Genomic DNA, 25,342 nt, shown 5'->3' on the forward strand with positions numbered 1-25,342 from the left:
AAGGAGCATTTGGGGGAAATATTATTATTAAATTTAGTAAGTTTAATTTACTGGGTAGCAATCATGGATAATTTTAATAGAGACTTCAACAACTTTATTAGATAAGAAGAATTTTTGTCGTAGAAGCCATTCTATATTCCAAAAACTCACACAAGCAGGTAAAGAAATCTTAATAATTGAACGAATGTCTTTGGTTGACATGGTATTGAAAAGACTTTGGTCAACAAATAAGTTAGTGTTATCAAAAACAGGAGCGGACAGAAAACATCTGTGTTCTGTCACGTGCTGTTAATGGAACTCTCGCAGTCACGTGCTCGTTACGGCTCCGGGAAGTTCCTGCAGCACAGATAGCTCTTTGCTAGCTGTCAAAACACTGAATCCTGGCGGATATCAGCTCAAAACAACGGACAGCAGAACCCCAAATCAACCACAGCATCGCGCTGGACAATGGGATTAAATACATTTGGAATCTGAGCATCGAGGATCTGTGTTTTAGCAAGATTAAAGGGCAAAATATGAAAGCTACATACTAGCCAACTGCTTGACAACATAGCGAAACACAAGAGTTTCAGTGCTTATTTTTGGACTCATGAAGGATGGAGTGGGACAATTCTGGGACATCTGACGAGAGTCGAGCTGGTTAACAAAGACGTGAATGATCTTTATAACTGGGTTTGATTTATTCTGTTTGTTTCCAGTTAACGGTTAACTGCCAGCTGATCGTGCAGTGGTTTTGTTTTCTATCTTAGCATCTTGGGTTATTTATTTACGTGTGTCTGGTCGTACATAAGAGCTCCAGTATGCATGAGGCATACGAGCCAGTTCCTATCCTGGAGAAATTACCCCTGCAGATTGACTGTCTGGCGGCCTGGGGTGAGTTCTGCTGCCCTGTCCTTCAGCTCCCTTGCCATGTACACTTTTAACACTCATGTGGAGCATCACTGCTAACACTGTCTGTATCGCAAAACCGTCTGAGTTGCAAACATACTGTAACATTTTCGGAATGAGTTGAATATTTGTTGAACAAATTAAATTTCTCTGGTTATGTATCGAAACCTGATGAGCTGCCCATCAAAAAAACAAACAAAATGAAGCTGGTCAGCTGAGTTGGAAACACGCCTGTGATGTTTAGTTAGACAGATCACCAGGTTTTGAGTCATAGCTGGAGAAAAGACAACTATACAAATATTTTATTAATTAGGCAGCTTACAAATGTAGTATCCGTGTACATGTTTAGATTAGATTCTATCAAGCAAGTATAAGGGAAATGAAAGCTGAGTAAAGTGTTAATTCTACATATGTGAGGTTATGAGGTTGATTTGTACATGTAGGCCTATATATTGAGGTTGTGTGACTATTAGAGCCATCTAAAGGTCTCTTGGGTCAGTTCATCTCAAGTGGTCCGATGGAGTAAAAGTGAGACTTTGAGCAATCTTGATCATGACATTTAAATGTGCTAAATATTTTTGTATGTGTGTACCTTGAAATGTGCTTGAGAGATCAGTTTTTGTCCTAAGACAAACACTAAATAAATAAATACATAAATCACTGTTTTTGTGTAAATTTATTTTGCAAAACCAATATGTAGAGGTAAAATAATTAAATAAATAAAATACTCAAGCAATTTTAGAATGTTTGAACCACTAGAGCTGACCCTCTTCATTTTGTTTGTATTACAGAACTAGTTCCATGAACTCATTTTTATTAATTTTTTTAATCGTTGCCATGTGTCGTCGATGTGTGATAATCATACTGTGTTTGCAGATGATTGGCTCCTTGTGGGGACCAAACCAGGCCATCTCCTTCTCTACAGGATCAAGAAAGATGCAGGTGCTTAGTTTTTGTTTGCATATGTCCTTATAGCATCAATCATTTGTGAAAATTATTTTTAAGTTAAGGTGTTAATATCTTTTTATAATAATATATTTTTTTACAGGTACAAACAGGTTTGAAGTTACATTAGAGAAATCCAATAAGAACTTCTCAAAGAAGATTCAGCAGGTATGCACAGATAGAGAAGCCCATCCATTAAAGTAGTTCACTCAGATTTTGTCATTATTTACGCACCATTATGTCATCCATGAATAATACTTAATTTTATGCGTGTTTCTCACACAGGGCTATCATATGATTTCAAAAGACTATTGACTATGTGTTCTATGGTGGTCATATTAAACTGATTTTATAGGCAAACTGCATGAAGGTTCTTCAAAAATAGTATTATCTTTTTTTTTGTTTTTTTGCATGGAGTAATGACAGCGTACAGCATGAGGGTGGGATAATAATGACAGAATGACTATTTTGAAAGGAACAACTGTTGTTTGCTGCTTCTAATATTTCTTCTTCTATTTCCTCTCTCAGCTTTTTGTGGTGTCACAGTACAAGATTTTGGTTAGTCTGTTAGGTAAGTATGTTTTCCAGATTTGTTGGCTCCTCAGATCCTTCAGATTGCATGTGCACCAATAATGTGATTATTTCCGATAATTAGAGTAAGGAACGAATTACAGTGACATGTTTACATGATGAAAACAAAGCTTCCGTTTACATGTAATTTTCATTATTCTGATTATTTGCTAGGAATTGTGGTTGTTTTTACCGCCATTATTCACATACCCCAATGCACAGCACAAATGATGAACTCGCATGCAGTAGGTGTGTTACTGGCCACTGTTTTAATCTGCTTGCATCAAATGCAAGACATTTCTTTAGGTGCATTGCGGAGTATTGAAGTGTGATAGCGATGCTGCTGTAACTGGGTTTGCCTAAACTGGCAATCGCATTATTTTCTGAATGAAGATTCAGCAGAGACTGGTGGCAGCATGTTTTGTTGACGGAGTTCAGCAATTTGGAGTGGAGGGAGACTTCATTCAAGCACAAACACATGCACACTTTAGTCAGAGTGGTATAGATGTGATTAGAGGTGTTTACAAGCATTATTGCGATTAAAATTGGCATATGCTGCATAATTTACTCTGATTATGAGCTCAAACGCATGAGTTTGAGCAAAGTATTGGGTTTACATGAGATAACTGTTAATCGCAATATTGCCTAAGTCACCTCATAATCGCATTATGAGGGTGCATGTAAAAGTAGTCATTGTCATATGGTGTGTTGTCATCTTGCTTCATTTGTGGGAACTTGTATCTCAGATAAAATCGATGTGGTGTAAGTGTAAAGCATTTTACGGAACTGTGTAGTTTCAGTGTCAGCAGTATTATTGCCGCCTTTTGTTTCAGAAAATAACATCCACGTTCACGACCTGCTCACGTTCCAGCAGATAACTGTTTTATCCAAAGCCAGAGGTGCCACACTGTTTGCCTGTGACCTGCAGGTAGGTTAAAGAACCACTATGGCCTGTTTATTTGCATGCAGTGGCCCCAAAAGTTGTGTTTGTTGAAATGTTAATGGAACATGTTGATGCCTGAAGTTGCTCTGCTAAGACACCTGCGTGAATGTGAAGAGAACTTCATATATCCACCAAAAATCTCTGCCAGAGATGGTCCTCACTGCAGAACACAAGATCCAGGGGGTGAGGTTGGATAAAACCTTAACCTACCCGTCTCCACCCCCTAATCCCTAAACCTACCATCTCCACCCCCTGGATGGATCTTGTGGACTGCAGTGAGGGGCTACTGCAGTTGCTTAAAGTTCATTGCAAACAAATCCTGACAATGCTGATGCTGCTGGGAGCGGAGTTTATATAAATATGTTAATATGTGCAGCATGCTTTCCTCTCCATAACATAAAAATGACAGTGGTGAGAAAAGAGAAGTTAAGAAAGTGGATATTAATTGATATAAGCGTTTTGGCACCTGCTCTGCAATTCAGCTCTCCAGTCAAGTCAATTCAAAAAAAAATTGATATAGTAGCACTTCATGCAATCGATTGATTTTAAGCAAGTATTAAACATGAAAAAGCAGTGGCAGTGTCGCTTTCAATTAGTTTTACAAGTTCAGTTTGTATTATAAAGCAGTTCTCCAGTGTGCTATTGTTTTTATTGTACTTGCGTCTGACTTCGACAAACTGAACTGAAGAAATGACTGGAAGATTATTTCCACCTATTACGCAATCGCCACAGACTAAAGGTAATTTGAAGGTGTTTACCAGCTGGAGTGAATTTCAAACAAATTACATTTTGGCTTGATTTTGTTTGAAATGACATCACAACATTCGTTCTTTGATTGCACTTGATTTTGAAGTATATCAGGGACCTAAGGGGTCCAAAAACTTTTGGGACCATTTCAAGTGAATGCAATTGTTCGTTAATGCTTTGACCCAGCGATCACATCTGATTTCTTATTTTTATTTCGCTCTCTCTCTTTCTTTAGCAGTCTAGCTCAGGTGAGGCCAAACTGCGCATGTGTGTTGCAGTCAAGAGGAAAATTCAGCTGTATTACTGGAAGGACAGAGAATTCCATGAATTACAGGTCTTGAGGCTTGGAAACACAGAAATATTGAAATATTGCTGGTAGACCGTAATGTTAGCCTAAATCATGTTTGGTCACTATTGCAGGGAGATTTCGCTGCTCCTGACATTCCCAAGTCCATGGCTTGGTGTGAGAACTCCATATGTGTGGGTTTCAAACGAGACTACTATCTGATCCGGGTAAGTAAAAAAAAAAAGTAGTTCTGCTTATGAATGTGTAGTTTGCAGTTTTGTCAGAAGAATATCTACGTTAGCCAGCAATGATACAACAGCAGGCCAGTAGGACAAGTGAAACCATTTCGTTTATGGAAGCTTGCTGCTCTCCAGTTTTATTCACAGTATATATCAGGTGGACAGTGAACAGACTGTGAGACCAGATTCTCTCGCAAATTCTGCAGCTAACTGCATCACAACATGGATGTTGTTTTTTTGGGGTGACTTTTCTCTTTAGATGGACGGACGTGGATCGGTCAAAGAACTGTTCCCCACAGGAAAACAGCTGGAACCATTGGTGGCCCCATTGGCTGATGGGAAGGTCGCAGTGGGTCAGGATGACCTCACGGTTGTTTTGAACGAAGAAGGCGTCTGCACTCAGAAATGTGCCCTTAACTGGACAGACATTCCTGTTGCAATGGGTATGTATGATGTCAGTCGTAACTGACATACTTCTCAGGTGCAGCTTACCAAACATGTTTGATCACGAGTTCAGTCACTGTTAAAACAATGTGAACGACTTATCAGATCATCAAGGAAACTGGTGTCCAGTTACCATCTTGAAAATAAACATGGCTGTTTTTAGTTTGTAATTCACATTTGTGTTCAAAAAAATAGACTTTTGGCAACCTAATCAAATAATCAGTTTTAAAAAAAAAAGTTATCTAATAATCTAATATTACTTTCATTGTCATACAATCGGATATCCACAAGCTTACGGTATATAGCAAAACAACAAAAACAAATTGGAAACACAATCACAATCATGTAATTACTTTCACCTAATAAACTGTTAATAATAATAATAATAGCAAAAATACTCAAACAATTGAACGTCATTACTTTTTAATAACCGAAAAGAAAATTTTTGGTATCAAAACTAGTTTTAAATATTGTGAAATTTCTCTGGTATCTAAACGCCCCGTTTACAGCAAAAATAACCATGTCGCGATGAGGGGTGTGCGAGATATATTGTCTGTGATAATTAACGATGTGCAATTTGACATTATCGAGTATTTAGCGAAAATCAAACAAAACACCCCTACAGAGAGTGCACGTTCAAGTCATGTCGGATACATCGTATTTACGAGTTGAACGCACATGAACGCCACCACAAAGTCGTTTTAACGAGTGGGAAACTCGAAATTTTCTTTAAGCCCCGAGTTTCCGTGTCAGTGAAAAAACATGTCGGATGCAATGGACTGTAGTTATGCAGCATCTTTATTGATGCTGAAATGAATCAATTTTTATTTGGTAATGTACAAAAAAACTATATAAGTTACATAAACAAAATATTAATTATTGTATAACTACCATAGAATATATTATGATTCAGTTTACATCACCCATAAATTTAATAAAAAGAGAAAAAAGCAATAACACGATGATGCACATTCTTTATTCTCATTTTGTAGATGTAGATTTTAAAAAAAAATTGTTGAATTTTATGTAGAAAACTTAAATCACCATCTTGTTCCGACCAAAGTGACTTGAACGCACCTCACATCATAATGACGACTTGTCAACTCTTAAGTACGAACGTCCCAGGAGGATTTGAACGCAGCAATACATTACGTGAATGCTAGACTAGAGCGTGTGCGCATTTAGAGTGTGTTCTTTCACTGCACGATTCAGTCTAATCAAATGATGATCACAAAATTCAAGATACGATATGTGTGTATATATATATATATATATATATATATATCATTTCATATAGTTAAAATCACACGAAGAGTGCCGTTTTTTTCTTCAAAAATAAGCATGATTACAAATGTGAAATTGATTTTATACAACAGGTCAATTAAAAATAATTGTTAATATTAAGAGACTTGCGTTTTAGACACCAGTTTGCCTGTTTTTGCTCCATTTCGCCAACAGAAATAATTCCAAACAGCTACAGCACTGTTTTTTTGCATCTCTGAGCAACATGACGGTGTTTCGTTCCTGAATTAATCAAATGATCATTTTAGGGCTGCCACTAACGACTATTTGTATTTCGATTAATCTGTCGACTAATTTATCGATTAATCTAAACGATCAATTTCCCACAAAAAAAATCTAAAATTTTACTTAAGAATATTTTATTAAACCAAATGAAATCCAAATTTCTATGAAATCCTGTTTTTAAATCAAAAGTAAAGTGCAACAAAGAGTGTAAGAAGCAAGTGTCCATCTCACAATCACTGAAATCGCAGTTCAGTATTATAGTGTAAGAAAGACAACATATCCACGTGTTCTAGTCTAATAATAATACAATTATCATCAAAAAACACTTTTTAAAGGAGTATTTACCAGAAATATTATTTACCAGAATTTATTTAGGAGAAATATTTCTGGAAAAAAAAAAAATCTTACTTTTAATATAAATTCAATGAATTGAAGATGCTTTTGATTATTAAAATGTAATGGAACCATTAAAATGGAATACAGAAAATAATGGAAAACAGAATTTGTTACAGATACAAATGTAAAACTCAATTAATTAGGCTGTCTGATTAATAAAATTTTATTTAACCATTAAAACTGAAAAATTTAAATGGAAAAAAATGAATTTGGAAATTAACAATAGCTTTTAAAATTACTTAAAATACATATATAATAGCAATGATGCAATAATTAGTTCAAATTAGGGCTGGGCGATAAATTGATTTTATCGTTTAACTCGAATGTGTAGTTTACGTCGATTTGTTTGAATGAAAATCGGTTTTCTCTTTAACATCCGCCGACGCTCCCGTAATTCCGAATGAGCTCAGCCCTCCCCCCGCGCGTTTGCCATAAAGGGTTTGGCTGATAGACGATGCTACTGTCCATCGCAAGTGGCTGATAGATAGACATCATGATGTTAAAGGCCTAACGTTACTTCGTTTTTGTACGCTAGCGTATGCGTACAGTCAAACACGCAGCCTTTCAAAGTATACTCCATTTGAAGCGGTCGGCGCACGCTCTCTAGAACGCTTCAACCATGTTCAGTGTCTGCTCTATTTTTCCCCGTTAAGTCATGACTGATAACAAATATTTTGTAACTCTTTTAAACCAAAGCTGAGCTGTCTCATACCCTCTCGCTCACAAGCGCTTGTCAATGTGAGCGTCTGTTGTTGCAGTCTCAGCTATTTGGAGTGCCCATCTTTTTAGTTTCGCTTTCAACTGTGAAACAACGGCCCAGAACAGTGTTGCCACGTGGAAAAACTGATTACTGTTAACTTCAGTGCGCATGTGCTACGCAGGAACTCCTTAAAGGGAATAAAAACGAGATGGGAGGACAATATATATTTCAATACTTTCTCTCACAGTTTTATCATTGGGTAATTGTATATAAAATTGCTAGCATCAGGGATTACGCCTGGCATTGAAACGCACAATAGCTTTTTAGTTTCACTTTCACTTTCGAGATTTGCGATGGCATGTACTGTTTATACTATGGAGCAATAGTACTTAACACACATTTTACAAGATCAGATGTTTGTCAGTGGTGCTGTGGATCAGCAAACCATTCGTCATCGACCCGCCAAAAAACAACCACAGTCACTGATATTTCATGCTGTTGAATGTTTTGTTCGCACTTTATAAGAAATACCTCCTATCTACTGAATAGCAAGATGTTAAACTTGTGCTTAAAGAAAACTTATCAAAAAGGGTCACATCATTTTATGTTTTATGTTATGTTGCAGGGCCTGCCATCTTGTCTTTTTGGCTTGTTGTTTCTAATTGCACTTTAACCCCAAGGGGGAAATCCAGATCAAGTCCCAGAAGGGAAAATCAAAACAAAATGAAGTTAAAACTTGAAAAATTTCTTTGTCATTGGCAGATTGATTTTAAGTAGGGAGAAAAAAAAAATCGATTGAAATCGTAAATCGTAAAAATCTGGGATTTTTTTCTTAGGCCATATCGCCCAGCCCTAGTTCAAATAAAGTATCATAAGCAAGAAATCATGTGGTTTTATTCAACAAAACTGTTAAAATACATACCCCCGGTTTCACAGACAAGGCTTAAGCCTAGTCCCAGACTAAAGTGTAAATCTGAGCTGTTTTAACTGAAAGAAACTTGCACTGATTGATCTTAAAATATATCAGTGCATATGTTTTGTCTCGCGATGCAGCCCAGTAATGTTTTTTTCTAATAAAATGTTAATGTTAATAAAAATTACTTAAATTTCCAAATTTAGGGGCTTAGTCTAAGCCCTGTCTGTGAAACCGGGCCATAATGTATTATGAACAATAGAGCTAATGTAGATTACGCATAACAACAAAGGCCTGCAGGGGGCGCCGACGGCCTGTGATTATTTTTACATGAATATGTGGACATCAAAACCTGTTAACTCAGAGTGAGGGTTTGAGCTTTTATTTTGAAATCGCAATGTATTCTCCTGTATTTGCGTAGATTTATAAATAATTTACCATACAAATCTGAAGCGTTCCCAGATGAACGTTATAATAAACACAAACTCACAACAACATGCAGAGATGAGTTTGAGATGCTCCAAACATGTAAATGATAACAGTTTCTGTGGAGCTACTGTGAACGTAACCTACACGCAAGTAAATAATTAAAGCGTATATACTGCGTTAGAACTGCATCGCATATAATTATTTAATTAAATCGTAGCGTTTGTGAATTCACAATTATGCTTAATTATGGGTTTAATATATCATGCAGCCTTGGAAAACAGTCGGTAATTTGCCGGTTAGTCGTCGCGAGCAAAATGAAGTCGATGATTTTTAAAAATCGACTAGTCGACTGAAATCGACGAATCGCGCTAGATCATTTAAATGATTCGGTTCAGGTGCAATGACTCACTTGTTAACAGGGACTTGCTGCCACCTGCTGGCGATTTTAATATCACATTGAAAGTATCTGTTCAGGTGCCATAGAATGGAAAACTGTATTTGCCTTGGCATAGTTAAATAATAGCAGTTCTGTACATGGATATGACATACCATACCACGCCTTAAACACCATAGTTTCCTCCTCCTTATGTAAATCTCATGAATAAAAAAGACCACTGAAAAACAGGCGAATCAGAACATGACACCGACTGTGACGTAACAGTCGGGATCACTACGCCCCCAACATTTGCATAACATCTACCCACCCATGTTCTAGGCCAGCCGCCAGCCGAATCATCAGAAGTTCTGCAGGTATTGTAAAGAAGCAAGAGTGGACAGCAGCGAAAATAGCAGATCATGGAAATAAATGTTATGTTCCAGGCTGTGCAGGGGGTGTGAAGTGCAGGGATGGGTTGGTGTCTGTATTCAGAAAGGCATGGAAAGCAAATAACGCGTTCTACTAAAATAACGCGAGCCACTAAAAGGACATGGTTAGCTTCTTGCTAGCTGTAGTCTGTTACATTACAGTACATAAGATTTCACTTACCACATAAACAGAGTAAGGAGAGATAACTGAGGATGATGGCGAATGATTTACAGATCCTGAGCACCACTGACAAGCATCTGATCTTGTAAAATGGTAAGTTCTGCCGCTCCATAGTATAAACAGAGTACGTGAGATCGCGAATCTCGAAAGCGAAAGTGAAACTATAACGCGATCGACCGATCGTTCAAAAGCAGTTTCAATGCCTCGCGTATTATAATGCCCGCATTTTATATACAGTATAATTACCCGACGATATAACTGCGAGAGAAATATTGAAATATATATTTTCCTTCCTGCTGTGAGCTACTGAAATGAGCCGCTCTGTGAAACAGCCAATCAGAGCAGAGCTTATTATTATTCATGACCCTTCCAAATAAGCCAATAACAGACCATTTTATTGTAGAGAAAAATCCTCTGGTTGTAAATGGACATGTAAAACCGTTTCTGCAGAAATTTTGCCCTTACCTAAGCCACATACCTTCTATGTAGAAATCAGAGAACAATTTAAAATACTGTATCAATGCATTCTATGGCACCTTTAAAATAATTTCAAATATCAGTATTCAATGTTTTATGTTTAAAATATCAAACTTTATGCATTTGTAACTGCAGGTTAAAGCACTCCATGTCCCTCTGAGCTGTATTAAACAGTGTGTAAATACATCTAAATGCCACTTCAGATGCAACTTTTGCAAAGATTAATTTTGTTTATGCTGGTTTCATTTGTTTGGTAACAGCCTAAATGTCTTATTATTCTAATTGACTGATTAAATGTAACAATTTGACTCAAAAGATGCACCCTTATAACAAAAAAAACATGGCTTCATTATAGGTCAAATTGCCCATAAAAGGTAAAAAATCAATGTAAATTTATATGAAAAGATGAATTTATATCACTGATGTGAACTGACCACACAGAATATTAAGAATATCAGAAACTGCAGCTGTCCACACTAATCAGATATCAGCAAAATAACACAGTCGGCAAAATATCGTCTAATTATCGTTGTCGAAAAAATATCGCACACCCCTAGTCGTGATATATATTGTTATCATGATGTAAAGTTACTTGTGTGTAATAAACAGCAATATTTACCCACAAGTATTTTTAAAACATTCTGAAAACTTCCACAAACATTTTCTTAGTGATGATACATACAAATCGAGTCATGGAAATGAATGAATGTAAGAGCTGTTTAATATTGATTTATAACCAAGCCATAACAGAATCTGTGCCTGCACAAAATCCACAGCTTTCCACTGACTAAACACCCAACATGCAAAATTCATCAAATCCTCTGCTCTTTGCATGACTGCTTTTTAAATATTTCCTCTCATTTATTGAACTTTCAGCTAGCAGTTAGATGGTATGGTACTGTCGGCACTTTCTAACACATTTTTCAAGTCATTTGAGTGTGTTTTCACGTGTCTGTTGATTAGAGCACCAGCCACCATACATCATCGCAGTGCTGCCACGCTATGTGGAGATCCGCACCCTTGAGCCCAGACTGCTGGTGCAGAGCGTAGAACTGCAGAGACCGCGTTTCATCACCTCCGCTGGGTGAGACCTGCCTACTGAAGCGGTTTCATCAGTCATGTTTTCCTGTATTTTCTGTCATTTGTTTAAAACTAGTAATGTCCTATTTGTCGATGAATCAGGTTTTTTCATGGGTTGGTCAAACAGGTTAGCAAAAATGTCTGAATCAGTTCCCGCTTGTGTTCAATGAAGCAGATATTTACCTATAATCCACTGAAACACCTGCAGAATGCAGATGCATCCTATTTGAGAAGATGCTCTTTATTAAAGTTGCTCATCATCGTGTCGTTCCAAACCTGTATGCATTTCCTCTGCAGGACGCAAAAGAAGAATGTTTTGAATATGAATCTAGACTTAACCTCACTATATTTCATTGCATGGACAAAAAATGTCTTTTGTGCTCCACAGAAGAAAGAAAAAAAAGGCTTACATGTTTGGAACGACATAAGGAAATGATTTTAGAAATGTCATTTTTGGGTGACCTATCCCTTTTAAATTAATTTGAATGTGCAGCTTGTTAATGACTCTGTACTACAGGTAAAGTTATTATCTGATAAGGGACAGATTTTTATCTCATGGTTGATCACCCCAAGTTTTTTTGCTCTAATGTTTAAGGCATGTTTTCATTAAATTGCTGTGAAAGGTGATCTGACTCTTTTCTTTCTTTCCCTCTGTAATTTCACAGATCTAATGTTGTGTATGTAGCAAGCAATCACTTTGTTTGGCGTCTGGTGCCCATCTCTATAGCCAGCCAGATACGACAGCTGCTGCAGGACAAACAGTTTGAACTGGCACTTCAGCTAGCGGTGAGAAACCTTTTAACATCCAGTAAATACTAAAGTACACTGTGTTTATCATATGCTGAGATAGTTTTTGTCTCGTCTTTCCTCAGAAAATGAAGGATGATTCAGATGCAGACAAGAGACAACAGATTCATCACATTCAGAACCTGTTTGCCTTCAACTTGTTCTGTCAGAAACGCTTTGATGACTCCATGCAGGTGTTTGCTAAGTTAGGCACAGGTGAGTTCATACAGCAGTGATAATGCACCACAAATGAGGATAGAATAGCATACAGGTACGGAAAGACGTGTCCAGTGTGTGATGCATTGCACAAAAAAAATTAATACAATAAAGGCATAGATTTAATATTTCTGTATTTAAAATGCATATAAAATTTCTGTACGTTTAGATTACACAGCTTTAATATAAAATGCAAGGTTTCTGTAATATAAACCTTTAAAATATTCTGTTTTACATCAATAAATCCAATTTATTTCAATCTCATACTTGCTTGTTCCACAGCTAGCCATATTTTAAACATGTTCATACTATTTAACTAAATTAATTCTATAATGCATAATAATAAATGCATTTTGAAAACATGATTAAATAAAATCAAATAGATTTATATAGCTCGTAAAGTAAAGTAAGTAAAGTAAAGTCGTGACGTATTGTCAAGTATGGTGACCCATACTCGAAATTGGTGCTCTGCGTTTAACCCATCCAAGTGCACACACACAGCAGTGAGTAGTGAACAAATGCGCGCACACACACACACACACACCGTGAACACACACCCGGAGCAGTGGGCAGCCATGCTGCAGCGCCCGGGGAGCAATTGGGGGTTCGGTGTCTTGCTCAAGGGCACCTCAGTCGTGGTATTGAGGGTGGAGAGAGCGCTGGACATTCCCTCCCCCCACCTACAATTCCTGCCGGCCGGGGGCTCGAACTCGCAACCTTTCGATTACGAGTCCGACTCTCTAACCATTAGGCCACGACTTCCCCCACGACTTCGTAATAAACTGTCATTATTTTTGAGTGCAAAAATCTTACCTTTTTCTTTATGCATGATTGACACACATGCATCACATGTTTTATTTAAATTGCGTATTATTTTATGTTAAAACTTTGCAAATAGATGGGATGTGCAATTAAAATTAGTTTGAGTGACTTGCCAAGTAATTGATTTGTTTTTGTTTTTTTGTTTTTTTTATTGATTTTATTGATATTTAAAAACTTTCTGGTGGGCTGTTTACAGTTTAATACCAACTGGTTTAAATACCAACCAATCAGACTGGCGTTTTGGAAAGTTCTTTTCAGTTTTTGTGTGTGCACTATACAGGTACATCTAAAAAAAAAATTAATATCGTGGAAAAAGGTCAATATTTTTGTCACTCATTTCAGAAAGTGAAACCCATATATTATATAGATAAATTACACATAGAGTGAAATATTTCAAGCCTTTATTTCTTGAAATTTTGATGATTATGGCTTACAGATAATGAAAACCCAAAATTCAGTGTCTCAGAAAATTAGAATATTACATAAGATCAATAAAAAAAGGATATTTTAAACTGAAATGGCAGGCTTCTGAAAAGTATGTTCATTTCTATGCACTCGATTCTTGGTTGGGCCTCCTTTTGCATGAAATCAGCATCTCCATAAAGCTTGTCAGCAGAAGGAAGCATGAAGTGCTCTAAGATTTCCTGGTAGATGGCTGCGTTGACTGTGGACTTCAGAAAACACAGTGGACCAACACCAGCAGATGACATGGCAGCCCAAATCATCACTGACTTCAAGCAACATGGATTCTGTGCCTCTCCACTCTTCCTCCAGACTCTGGGACCTTGATTTCCAAATGAAATGCAAAATTTACTTTCATCTGAAAAGAGGACTTTGGACCACTGAGCAACAGTCCAGTTCTTTTTCTCCACAGCCCAGGTAAGATGCTTCTGACTTTATCTCTGGTTCAGAAGTGGCTTGGTAGCCCTTTTCCTGAAGACGTCTGAGCGTGGTGACTCTTGATGCACTGACTCCAGCTTCAGTCCACTCCTTGTGAAGCTCTCCCAAGTGTTTGAATCAGCTTTGCCTGACAGTATTCTCAAGCTTGTGGTCATCCCTGTTGCTTGTGCACCTTTTCCTACCCAAATTCGTCCTTCCAGTCAACTTTGCATTTAATATGCTTTGATACAGCACTCTGTAAACAGCCACACCTTTCAGTAACGACCCTCTGTGACTTACCCTCTTTGTGGAGGGTGTCAATGTTCGTCTTCTGGATCATCGCCAAGTCAGCAGTCTTCTCCATTATTGTGGTTTCAAAGAACAAAAGATACCTGGAATTTATACTGTATGGATGGTCATTAATTGAAACTCAAATGTAAATATTCTAATATTTTTGAGATACTGATTTTTGCTGTAAGCTCTAATCATCAAAATTAAAACCAAAAAACTTTTGGAATGTTTTACTTTACATGTAATCAATCTAAAATATATGAAAGTTTCACTTTTTGAAAAAAGTTACAAGAAGAAAATGAACTTTTTTCACGATGTTTTTGAGATGTACCTGTATATCAGATGTGGTTTTGTTGTCTGGGGCTGAGTTGTTTAATTTAGTCCACTAGAGAGTGCCATTGGACCAGGAAAGAAAGGCGTATTCATAAAAGAGTTCTGCAGTGAAGACATATTTTTGTTGGCCAACCCTGGTTCCTTCAACAAACCCTATAGGATTTTTTTGTACTGGCTTCTAAAATCATAAATAATAAATCAAAATAAACTTTAGTGAATTTTGAAGCCTAAATACAATCTCCAAAAGTAAAATGCTAAACACAAACTACACCATGGTCACATGACTTTATCATCACCACCATTAAGCTTCCAAACTTTATTTTAAAAACCAGTTTGAGTTAGAGTGCCATTATAAACACAATGAGACTGTGAAACTGAGTAGATGGGTTTATCTGTTCCACAACCTCTAAAGTCCCATTTAGACACTTGTTAGCAAACTCATTTTTCAAGACTAGTAAAAGGTTTTAAAAAAAAAAATCACAAGTTGGTATTACTGATATATTTTATGTGATAGAATAAAATGTGAAAATATCCTGGGCTTGTTCACCACAGACCTGATTTCAGACATTTAACCAAAAACCCAGTCAAAAAATCGCATTGACTTTAGGATTTGCTCTTCTCTTTTACAGATCCCACTCATGTTATTGGACTGTACCCAGACCTGCTCCCCTCTGACTACCGCAAACAGCTTCACTATCCCAACCCTCTGTCCACGCTGTCTGGAGCCGAGCTGGAGAAAGCCCACCTGGCCCTCATAGACTACCTGACACAGGTATTCACGATTCATCAATTTCATGAGTGTTTTTAAACTTTATTTCATCTTGTTACAGTTTTCTCTGTCTCTTTTGTGATAGAAACGCAGTCATTTAGTGAAGCAGCTGAATGACACGGACCCCTTCACCACCTCCCCTCTCATGGAGGGGACCCCCACCATCAAGAGCCGCAAGAAGCTCCTTCAGATCATCGACACCACTCTGCTTAAATGTTACCTCCACGTAAGGCCTTCAGATTGTTCTCCGTAGCTCAGTTCTGCATCGTGCAGACAGCATGTAAACTGAAATGGAGCTTTGATGACCAACCATTGTTGATTCAAACTGATATTGAAGATACAGTAAAGACTGATGATAACATCATCTTAAGCACTTTGCAAAGGTAAAGACAAAAATGAACTACACAGATAAATATGGATTAAATATTTAATTTTTATTTTATCTTTTCCGGTTGGTTAGATATTTTTTTTTTTTTTCAGCAAGGATACATTTATAATATAAAAAAAACATTTATTTCAGATAAACATTATTTTAAACTTTTCATTTATCAAAGAATCATGAAAAAAATATCATGGCTTTTTATCATGGCAAAACACTAAATTATTAATTTTTGAGATTAATAATTGTAAGAAATGCTTCTCGAGCAGCAAATTAGAATGATTTCTGAAGATCACGTGACACTGAAGACTGGAGTAATGATGCTGAAAATACAGCTTTGCATCACAGGAATAAATTGCATTCGAAACTATATAACATTTTTTTAAATTGTAATATTATTTCACAATATTGCTGTATTTTTGATCAAATAAATGCAGCCTTTGGTGAGCATAAGAGATTTGTAGACCCTAAACATTTTAACTGAATGTATATATTCCATAAAGGATGCTGCAAGATCATTTGTGGCTGTTGCTATTAATACTTTTCTAAAGGAAATTTGTGACTTACTACAATAAGCTAAAGTTGACACAGAATATCATGATCGGTTTACTGAAGATTGTAAGCTGTAAATTAATTTTTTAGATAATTCATTGTACTATAAACTGAAAAAAATTCTCCTTCAAAAAATGTATTTATAATTCTTTCAAGTTCTCATTAAAGTAATGCCACCTATTAACATTTTTTAACAAGTCAATCAATCATTTACTTTAATAAGACAGTATACAGTATATGAATGCATAAATACTTGTCTGTGAGGCCTGAAACTCTTGCTTAAGTAAAGTATTCAGTGTGATTTTAAGAATGTTTTTTTTTAAATCCACAGACCAATGTAGCCTTAGTGTCGCCTCTGCTGCGGCTGGAGAACAACCACTGTCACATAGAGGAGAGCGAGTATGTGCTGAAGAAAGCCCACAAATACAGCGAACTCATCATCCTCTATGAGAAAAAAGGCCTTCATCAGAAAGGTGGTGTGCTCCGTCTTCTCAGCTTCCGCTTATTGAGAATATACATCTGGATTGTCATATGAATGCTTATGTGACCTCCAGTAATCTCCATTAGGAGTATAATCTCTGTGTGTGTCCTCAAGCATCTGAATATGATTAGGAGGGCTCTGAACTGCTATTGTTTACAGAGATGCTCTAATCATGTCCTGAGCTGTTTTGTTGATGTCATGCCTTACAGAAGAGATGAGGAGGAGCAGGCCATGTAGATCCATACGGCCTCATAAACTCTCACTGCAGCCAAGCAAACTCATTTATATAAACATCACTTTCATGAATATACACAGATTTCTGTTTGTATGCCAGCATTGACAGTTGTTTTATATTATTTTATTAGTAACGGTATTTGTGTCATTGAGTGATTTGAAGTTTCAGTTACAAATCCAGTTTGTAACATGCATTCGAAAACTTATGAATGCTTGTGAAATAACACAGTAATAGGTCTTTTTTAGTGTAACATTAAATCTGTACAAACGGATTGATTTGTTCATAAATCAGATGCTGTATTGCACTGTATGTTCTTTAATAGAGTGTGGATATGTTGACTATTTATTGTTAATATATGATTTTACATCACCAGTCTTTCTCTTTTGTGACACAGTTCAGAACTCACCTAAAAATACTTGAACATTTTGCTGTGAAGCTGCAGATTTTGAAAAGTCTTGTCGTCTTCCTCATTCAGTTCAGTAGACTTACAGAAGTGTGATTGTCCAGCTCTGCAGGTTCTGCTGGATCAGTCCACCAAAGCCAACTCTCCTCTGAAGGGCCACGAGAGCACTGTACAGTATCTTCAGAGACTGGGTGAGATAACTACACTCATTTACTGCACATATACTACTTAGTTAACAAACAAGTTAAGTTCTGTAGTTAGGATTGTGCACATTGAAGCTTAGTATTTACTTAGCTATCCTTAGAGTGTTTGGATGGCCTCTTTTGCCTGAGTCAGGGACTTTGTCAGTCCCACATGACCTCCGCAGCTGCAAAAATTTTTTACACGTGAGCAGATCTTTATTTGCTGCTGTGTCTCAGCTGTGTCTGAATGATGATTGGATTCACTGTTTTGGATCACTGCATTTAAATTGAGATTGCATCAGTGTGTGATAGAGTAAACAGTAATAGCACATGCAGCGGCAGCAGCCTCCCCTGGGTCCTAATGCCCATTTGGAAAGGAGTTTTAATCTGTAGAGGGCGCTGTTGGCCTACTTGAGTGAAGTGAAGTGACATACTGCCAAGAATGGTGACCCATACTCGGAATTCGTGCTCTGCATTTAACCCATCCAACGTGCACACACACAGCAGTGAACACACACACACCGTGAACATCCAACGTGCACACACACACAGCAGTGAACACACACACACACCGTGAACATCCAACGTGCACACACACACAGCAGTGAACACACACACACACCGTGAACATCCAACGTGCACACACACACACACCGTGAACACACACCCAGAGCAGTGGGTAGCCATTTATGCTGCGGCGCCCGGGGAGCAGTTGGGGGTTCTGTGTCTTGCTCAAGGGCACCTCAGTCGTGGTATTGAGGGTGGAGAAAGCGCTGGACATTCACTCCCCCCACCTACAATTCCTGCCGGCCGGAGACTCGAACCCGCAACCTTTGGATTACGAGTCCGACTCTCTAACCATTAGGCCACGACTTCCCCGACTCTTCTAATTAATTTAAAAGTTAAATAGCGTACACAAATAACATTGTTCTGATTAAATAAGCAGTATATGTTATAAAATGAGTATGTTTTGATTTAAAGGTCAAAAAAATCACAATCACGACACTTGTAAATTAAATAATTTTATACATACTGATTTATTCATTCATGTGTAATATGTTTTATTTTTGTTAAACAAATCATAAGCTCTAAAAGATTTTCAGAATTTTTACAACTCTTTAGACCATCTACAAATGTTAAATCTTAAAGCAAAATGTTAGGGTTAACACAGCATCTTTCTGGGAAAAAAATGCAGCGATTGATATATCTATATTTATTTTCAAAGCTTCAACGTACTTAAAAAAAAAACCTTCGTTATTGTTTATTTAATTCTAACAAATAAGTTCTTGTTAAAAACTATTAAAATATTTTGCTTATAATTTCTGCATAGACAAAAGGAAATATATCGGTATCGGCATCGGCCAAAATGAATTGAAAAAATATCGGATATCGGCAAAAATCCAATATCGTGCATCCCTATAAAATTTAATAATAATAATGGTATTATTTGTTCTTAAATCTAAGTAAAATCAAATTTCAATAAGACTGTAGTACTCTCAGCTCCATTTAATAATGTTTACCGTTAAAATCCATTTCCCACAAATACAGTGTAGAAACCAGCCGACTGATTCTGTGTATTAGTAACACAGGGATGATTGATCAGTAACATTTGCTCTTTCTGACTAGATCAACAATATGTTGATTTGTAAGATAAATGATCCACCTCACCAGCATTGATGTCTTTCTGTTCAGGTGTGGAGAACCTGGGCATCATATTTGAGTTTTCGCCGTGGGTTCTGAAGATTTGTCCAGAGGATGGACTGAAGGTGAGATAAACACCATCTGGTTGTATTTATATGTACTCTCTGGTCATTTTGAAAAGCTTGAGTTTTTTTTTTTTTTTTCTACTTTCAGATCTTCACTGAGGACCTGACAGAGGTGGAGACTCTGCCCAGGGATATGGTGTTGAACTTCCTGAAGGAGGGCTTCAAGGAGCTGGCCATCCCGTACCTGGAACACATCATTCACCTGTGGGACGAGACGCAGCCCGAGTTCCACAATGTTCTGATCCAGCTCTACCTGGAGAAGGTGCAAGGCCTCATGAAAGTGTATCTCAACTCACTGCCTGAAGGTCAGAAACGCAGCTGTCACTCCCACTGCTTTATCAGAGCTGATCCAGGGGTGCTGCTGGAAACAATAGCACAATAACTACTCAAGTAATAGAAGTGAATTTCAGTCTGTCTGCAGCAGCTGAAACTATACAAAAATAATGAACACTGCAGCATAATCTCTGGTGACTGCTATTGACTAATTCTGAGATAAAGTTTGCGTCTTTTTTAGGATGAATTTTGGCACAATCATTTTTAATTCTCAGATAGAAGTGCTTCATATTGTGTACTGTAGGTATTAGGAAACATGCAAATTCTAAAATAATAAATAATTTTTTGCATTAGGTAATTTATATGCTGTGACATCACTTCACAGTAGCTGAAAACATTTTTATGGCGTGAAAAAAACATGAGCTACAGTGGAAACGTGCAGAACCCAAGATATACAAAAAACTACAACACTTATATATTCAGTAATTCAAAGAAGCATAATTGTACGTGTCAGGTGCTTTGACTGATTGATTGTGTTGTTTTAAAGAACTTGGCATGTGTTTTTCCCCGGCACGTCACTTTTTATGGTTATATTCTCATCAATAAATGTCATGAATTTATATGAATATTTCGATTTTTCATAAAAAGCAACCGAGTTGTCGTTACCTGCAGAGACACCATTGTATATTTATATTATATTTTGATTGGATTTATTTTATTGTATTTGTGTGACTACTGTGTAACTAGTAGAAAATGTATAACGCAGCTCTTGCCATCAAAATATCTTCTACCCACCCACTTATATTTAGAATTAAATTTTCATAAAATAGCTATTAATCATCATACTTTTTTAATTAAGCCACCAAAACATTCATTTAATTCTTAAAGGCACAATATGTAATAAAATATGATAAAATATAATAACAACATTTTTTTTAATAAAATATCCAAAAACCACTTGTACAGTGTTATATATTTCATACAGTTATGTACTTATTCCAAAAGTTCCCAAGGATTTGTAAATCCAGAGAAATTCCAGTTTAACAAATCGACTCGTCCCTGTTCCTCCATTGTCATGGTCGCCTATCAATGACGTAATATCCGCGCTATCCTCGGTTTTCGCTTGTAAAGTCTACATGCGTGGACAAAAATGCCACTACATAGTTAAAGTAAATCCATTACGGCTGAAACTAAAATTCTTGACTGCAGCATTAAATTTCTATCTGCACAGCGTTGCATCATGACTCTTTTCCCACTTTTTTACAGTGTAGCACATATTAACCAATCACACACGAGTCTGTTGAGCTTATGAATCCAATGGCCAATCAGAAGCGTTCCGATGATTCTCGGATCATAAACAAGTGCGGATGTATTTATGATGTAAGCGATTCATAGACAGCTTTTTGAAAGTGCTTAATCTCGCGCTAGACTGAAATCAGTTATAATGTTCTTTGACAATGTAAATGTTCTTTGCTCGTTTTCTCTAGATAATTTATTTGCTGTTTGAATAACTGTGGAAGGTACAGGTAATTCATTACCTCATCCGTAAACATGATTCGTGAATTCCATGCATCTCTTAATAGTGAAAACGACATCTCCCAGCATTCCACCCGTCTTCAAGCTACGCCTTTGTTATTGTTTTGAACATCCGACCTCTAGCGGCTAAGACTTGCATATTGTGCCTTAAAAGAAAATGTAAAAAAAGGATACTTTCTGACACTTTGTTTGACGCAAAGTATCCATAAACATGTCTAAAAGGAAGACTTTCCGTATAGATGCATTAAAGTCCAAGCGTACCGTGTTGACTGTGTCCAGGTGTTCCAGCTGTAGCTGCAGGAAAGGAGGCGGGAGAGCTGGGAGAGTACAGGAACAAGCTTCTGTCGTTTCTGGAAGTGTCCAGCAGCTATGAGCCAGAGCGACTCATCAGTGATTTCCCATTTGATGGTGAGTGTACAGGTCAGAGACATAGAATAAAAAATCTAGATATATAAAACCGCATGACAAATGTGAACCTCCCCTCCTCTCTCTCTGGTTCTCTCAGGTCTGTTGGAGGAGAGGGCTCTTCTCCTGGGCCGTATGGGGAAACATGAGCAGGCTCTCTTCATCTATGTTCACATTCTCAAAGACACGCGTATGGCTGAAGAGTGAGTATCGCTCTGCACTGACCCCTAGCCCTCTTCTGCATCACAAAGTGATGAAATCAGAATGGGCCCTGTTTAATACACATTCCTGTCCTTATTCATCAGTGCACATTATTCAAAAAGAAAAATGCTTGTCTTTTGTAATCTAATATGAAAGTTGCTCCACCTTGGCTGCACTATTGTGTATGTTAACCAATAGCTTTTAACTTTACCATCAGCCTCCATGTTTCTGTCAAAAGTATTCCTCTGCAATCCACTGCAAACTCTCATTCAAGTCTGACTCCATTCAGTGTGAAACACATTTTTTTTATTAATTTCTACCTACCAATTCCCCCCAAAATTAAGTTTCTTTTTCTTGTTGAATATTTCATGTTGACAGTTCTATGAAAGGGAAGTTGACTTTAAACACCATCACTTGTACTCTTTGGCCTTTTCTCCTTTAGTGTTAAGACTGTGTTTTGTGTGTTCTGATCTTCCTCAGGTACTGCCATGGTCATTATGATCCATCAACAAACGGCAATAAAGATGTGAGTGCTGCTCAGTGACTTTTCACCAGTCTTATTTCAATTGTTTTCACTGTTACATTGCAACTGTACCGTCCGTGTGAGTTGTTGTATAGTCACTGCAGTCTGGCTTGTACGATATCTTTTACAGTGCAACAGTCCCACAAGGATTTAGTTTGTGGGACTTGTTCTGCTTTTCTGAAAAGACAGAATAATAGCTTGCATATTGTCACTAAATCAGTACAGTATATCAGAGATGGGCACTCGAGTTAGTGACTCAGACTCGACCTGAAATGACTCCAGACTTGACACGACTCGAGGGAAAGGACTCGTGAATATTTTAAAAGCAACTCGAGTCTTTTATCCTTAAATACTTATATAACTGATTTTCAAAAGGCGGGCCGCGTCCTCATCCGGATGTTCTGAAGAACATTTTTTTAAAATCTAGGCCTAATTATAATTGGGGAAATTGTTGTTAGATGGCTAGGATGGAACTTCAACTTTGACCCTGTTAGTTATCTTTCTGCTCAAGATGAGAATGGTTTGATTATTGTAGCTACAGTAGTAGGCTAGATACTGCTTTTAAGTAAAATATTAAAGTAGTATAGATTTAAGGAGGAAAACCCTGAACAGAAACAGTATTTTTTTTTCACATGGCCTCTCATATATCTAAATGTAAAAATATAATACACGTAAAAATGTATTTATTTTATTTATTTGTTTTGTCCGGACCTTTGCTTGGAAGAAAATATTGAGGCCACACCTCTTGGAACTGTAATTGAATACTCCTGATTTATATCATATGTCAAATATTTCCTTGTGTGTCATGGTAGATCGGACTCTTATTATAGTATTTGATTACAGAAAAACAGTTTTGAACATGGTAATGGATTAAAACATATAAGTAACAGGCTGGATGTATATTAACCTTGCATCTTGACGCCTTTTTTTTTTCCAAAGCAGATCATAGATCATATATTTTGTCTATAGCCTATAAAACCGCTTCATAAATATGAAGATTTCAATACATGAGGATTCTGAATGGGATTTTTAGCGAGCCATTAAATGACTTGAGACTAATATATATATATATATATATATTAGTATTATCAGTGATTGCATTCTCTCAAATACAAAAAAATACAAAAGGCATCTCTCTTGTGTTGTTTGGAAGCGAACAGGTTGGAAATGCAACAGACAACAAGTGTATGTCATGAATGAATGATATTAAATATCATTATAAAAATATTATGATATTATAAAAAAATAAGAAAAGAAAAAATGCAAACATGCAAGCTGTTTGAACGCAAAAACATTAAGGCTAGTAAAATAAAGTAGAAGAAAAATATGCTAATCGCCATCTTTAATATTTACTTTAGTCACTATTACGCAAATATGTGAGGCTTGAAGTCTGAGGGTTTGTAAATGCAACTGTCAATCCCAAACACTGTGTGAATGTGGCCAGCTGGTAAAACTGTCCTGTGATGATGCTTCTTGTCTAATGTTAACAGAGTCTCTGCTGTCTGTAGGTGTATCTGTCCCTGCTGCGCATGTATCTGTCTCCTCCGGACGTGCACTTCCTCGGGCCCATAAAGATGGAGTTATGTGAGCCACAGGCAAACCTCCCGGCAGCCCTGAACGTTCTGCAGCTCCACCACAGCAAACTGAACACCACCAAAGTGAGCATCCACTAACAACATCATACTATCATCAATATCAAACACCCAGAACACCGTAGCATCCGCATAGAAAATCTCTGAAAAGCACTCAAGCATCATAACATCTTCTGCATGGGCTAGAACACAGGAAAATATACATTTGATTCTGGAATTGAAGACGTTATCACCAAACCATGATAGTTTCCTTTCCTCAGCTGACTGAGAGTGAAATACTGCATGTTGTAACAAAATCACAGGCAGTCATATGTGAGGTTTTTAAAAATAGCTATTTTGAACCAGTGAGATCGACTGTGGCCCTTAAACCTGAGGTAAAGCATGTTATCTCAAGGTTGTGTCTGGTCATGGTTGCTTTCACCTAAAAACACAAACAATCCTCATATTGCTTAGCTTGAATCTCCTCTTGCCACTGCCTCAGAGTAAGACATTGATTGAAATATTTACATAGTGATAAACCTAATTATTTTTTGTGTTAATGCATCAATGCGATATATTTTGTTTTTTTTAAGACAACATGCTTCTACACGGCTCGCAAAATTTCAAAATCCCTGGTAGCCCTTCGGGCAGGTGCTCTTCAGATATCGGTAGCCCGGAAATTAATTTAACTAGCCCAAATAAAATATCAAAAATATTTTCAATACACAAATATCAACAAATGTGAAGGAAGGAATTTGATTTCACTATTTACAAGGTATCTGCAGATTTATGACCCATTTTAAGAGCTGCACAAGTAAAATAAACACAGTATGAGAGGGGTTGGAAAATGTCTATGGTAACATATATATATATATATATATATATATATATATATATATATATATATATATATATTAAAGAAACAAACGTAATGTCCGCACACTGAATTGACTGCTCCATAAAAAATTCCTTTATTGCAAGTCAATTCAGTGTGCAGACATTACGTTTGTTTCTTTACTACAATTGTTTTTTTTTGTCCTGCACCTGAGCCCTATTCGGGTTTTTGGGGGATGTGCACAACTTTCTTTCACCTTAACATACAGTATTAAGCCATAAAATTACATGATTTACAGTTCAGATACAGGTTTTCACAAAAACAAAAATCTTATA

At 36.9% G+C, this 25,342-nt stretch overlaps 1 protein-coding gene across 1 annotated transcript in view; it reads left to right on the forward strand.

The window, feature by feature from the left end:
• The first annotated feature begins 294 nt into the window (after positions 1-294).
• The window catches only part of LOC306886629 (vam6/Vps39-like protein), a 31,821-nt gene continuing 6,773 nt past the window's right edge, over positions 295-25,342 (forward strand). The window contains exons 1-21 of the mRNA XM_079443905.1: positions 295-873; positions 1,765-1,830; positions 1,937-2,001; positions 2,362-2,404; positions 3,237-3,331; positions 4,329-4,427; positions 4,514-4,606; positions 4,878-5,061; positions 11,453-11,573; positions 12,235-12,355; positions 12,442-12,571; positions 15,526-15,668; positions 15,751-15,891; positions 16,928-17,069; positions 17,820-17,906; positions 19,590-19,663; positions 19,752-19,968; positions 21,752-21,880; positions 21,978-22,080; positions 22,559-22,604; positions 24,110-24,259. Coding sequence (XP_079300031.1) covers positions 801-873; positions 1,765-1,830; positions 1,937-2,001; positions 2,362-2,404; positions 3,237-3,331; positions 4,329-4,427; positions 4,514-4,606; positions 4,878-5,061; positions 11,453-11,573; positions 12,235-12,355; positions 12,442-12,571; positions 15,526-15,668; positions 15,751-15,891; positions 16,928-17,069; positions 17,820-17,906; positions 19,590-19,663; positions 19,752-19,968; positions 21,752-21,880; positions 21,978-22,080; positions 22,559-22,604; positions 24,110-24,259 — 2,322 coding nt within the window. The 5' untranslated portion in view covers positions 295-800. The remainder of the gene's footprint in view (positions 874-1,764; positions 1,831-1,936; positions 2,002-2,361; positions 2,405-3,236; positions 3,332-4,328; positions 4,428-4,513; positions 4,607-4,877; positions 5,062-11,452; positions 11,574-12,234; positions 12,356-12,441; positions 12,572-15,525; positions 15,669-15,750; positions 15,892-16,927; positions 17,070-17,819; positions 17,907-19,589; positions 19,664-19,751; positions 19,969-21,751; positions 21,881-21,977; positions 22,081-22,558; positions 22,605-24,109; positions 24,260-25,342) is intronic.

Source organism: Barbus barbus, assembly GCF_936440315.1.
Source record: "Barbus barbus genome assembly, chromosome: 20".
Lineage (NCBI taxonomy): Eukaryota > Metazoa > Chordata > Actinopteri > Cypriniformes > Cyprinidae > Barbus > Barbus barbus.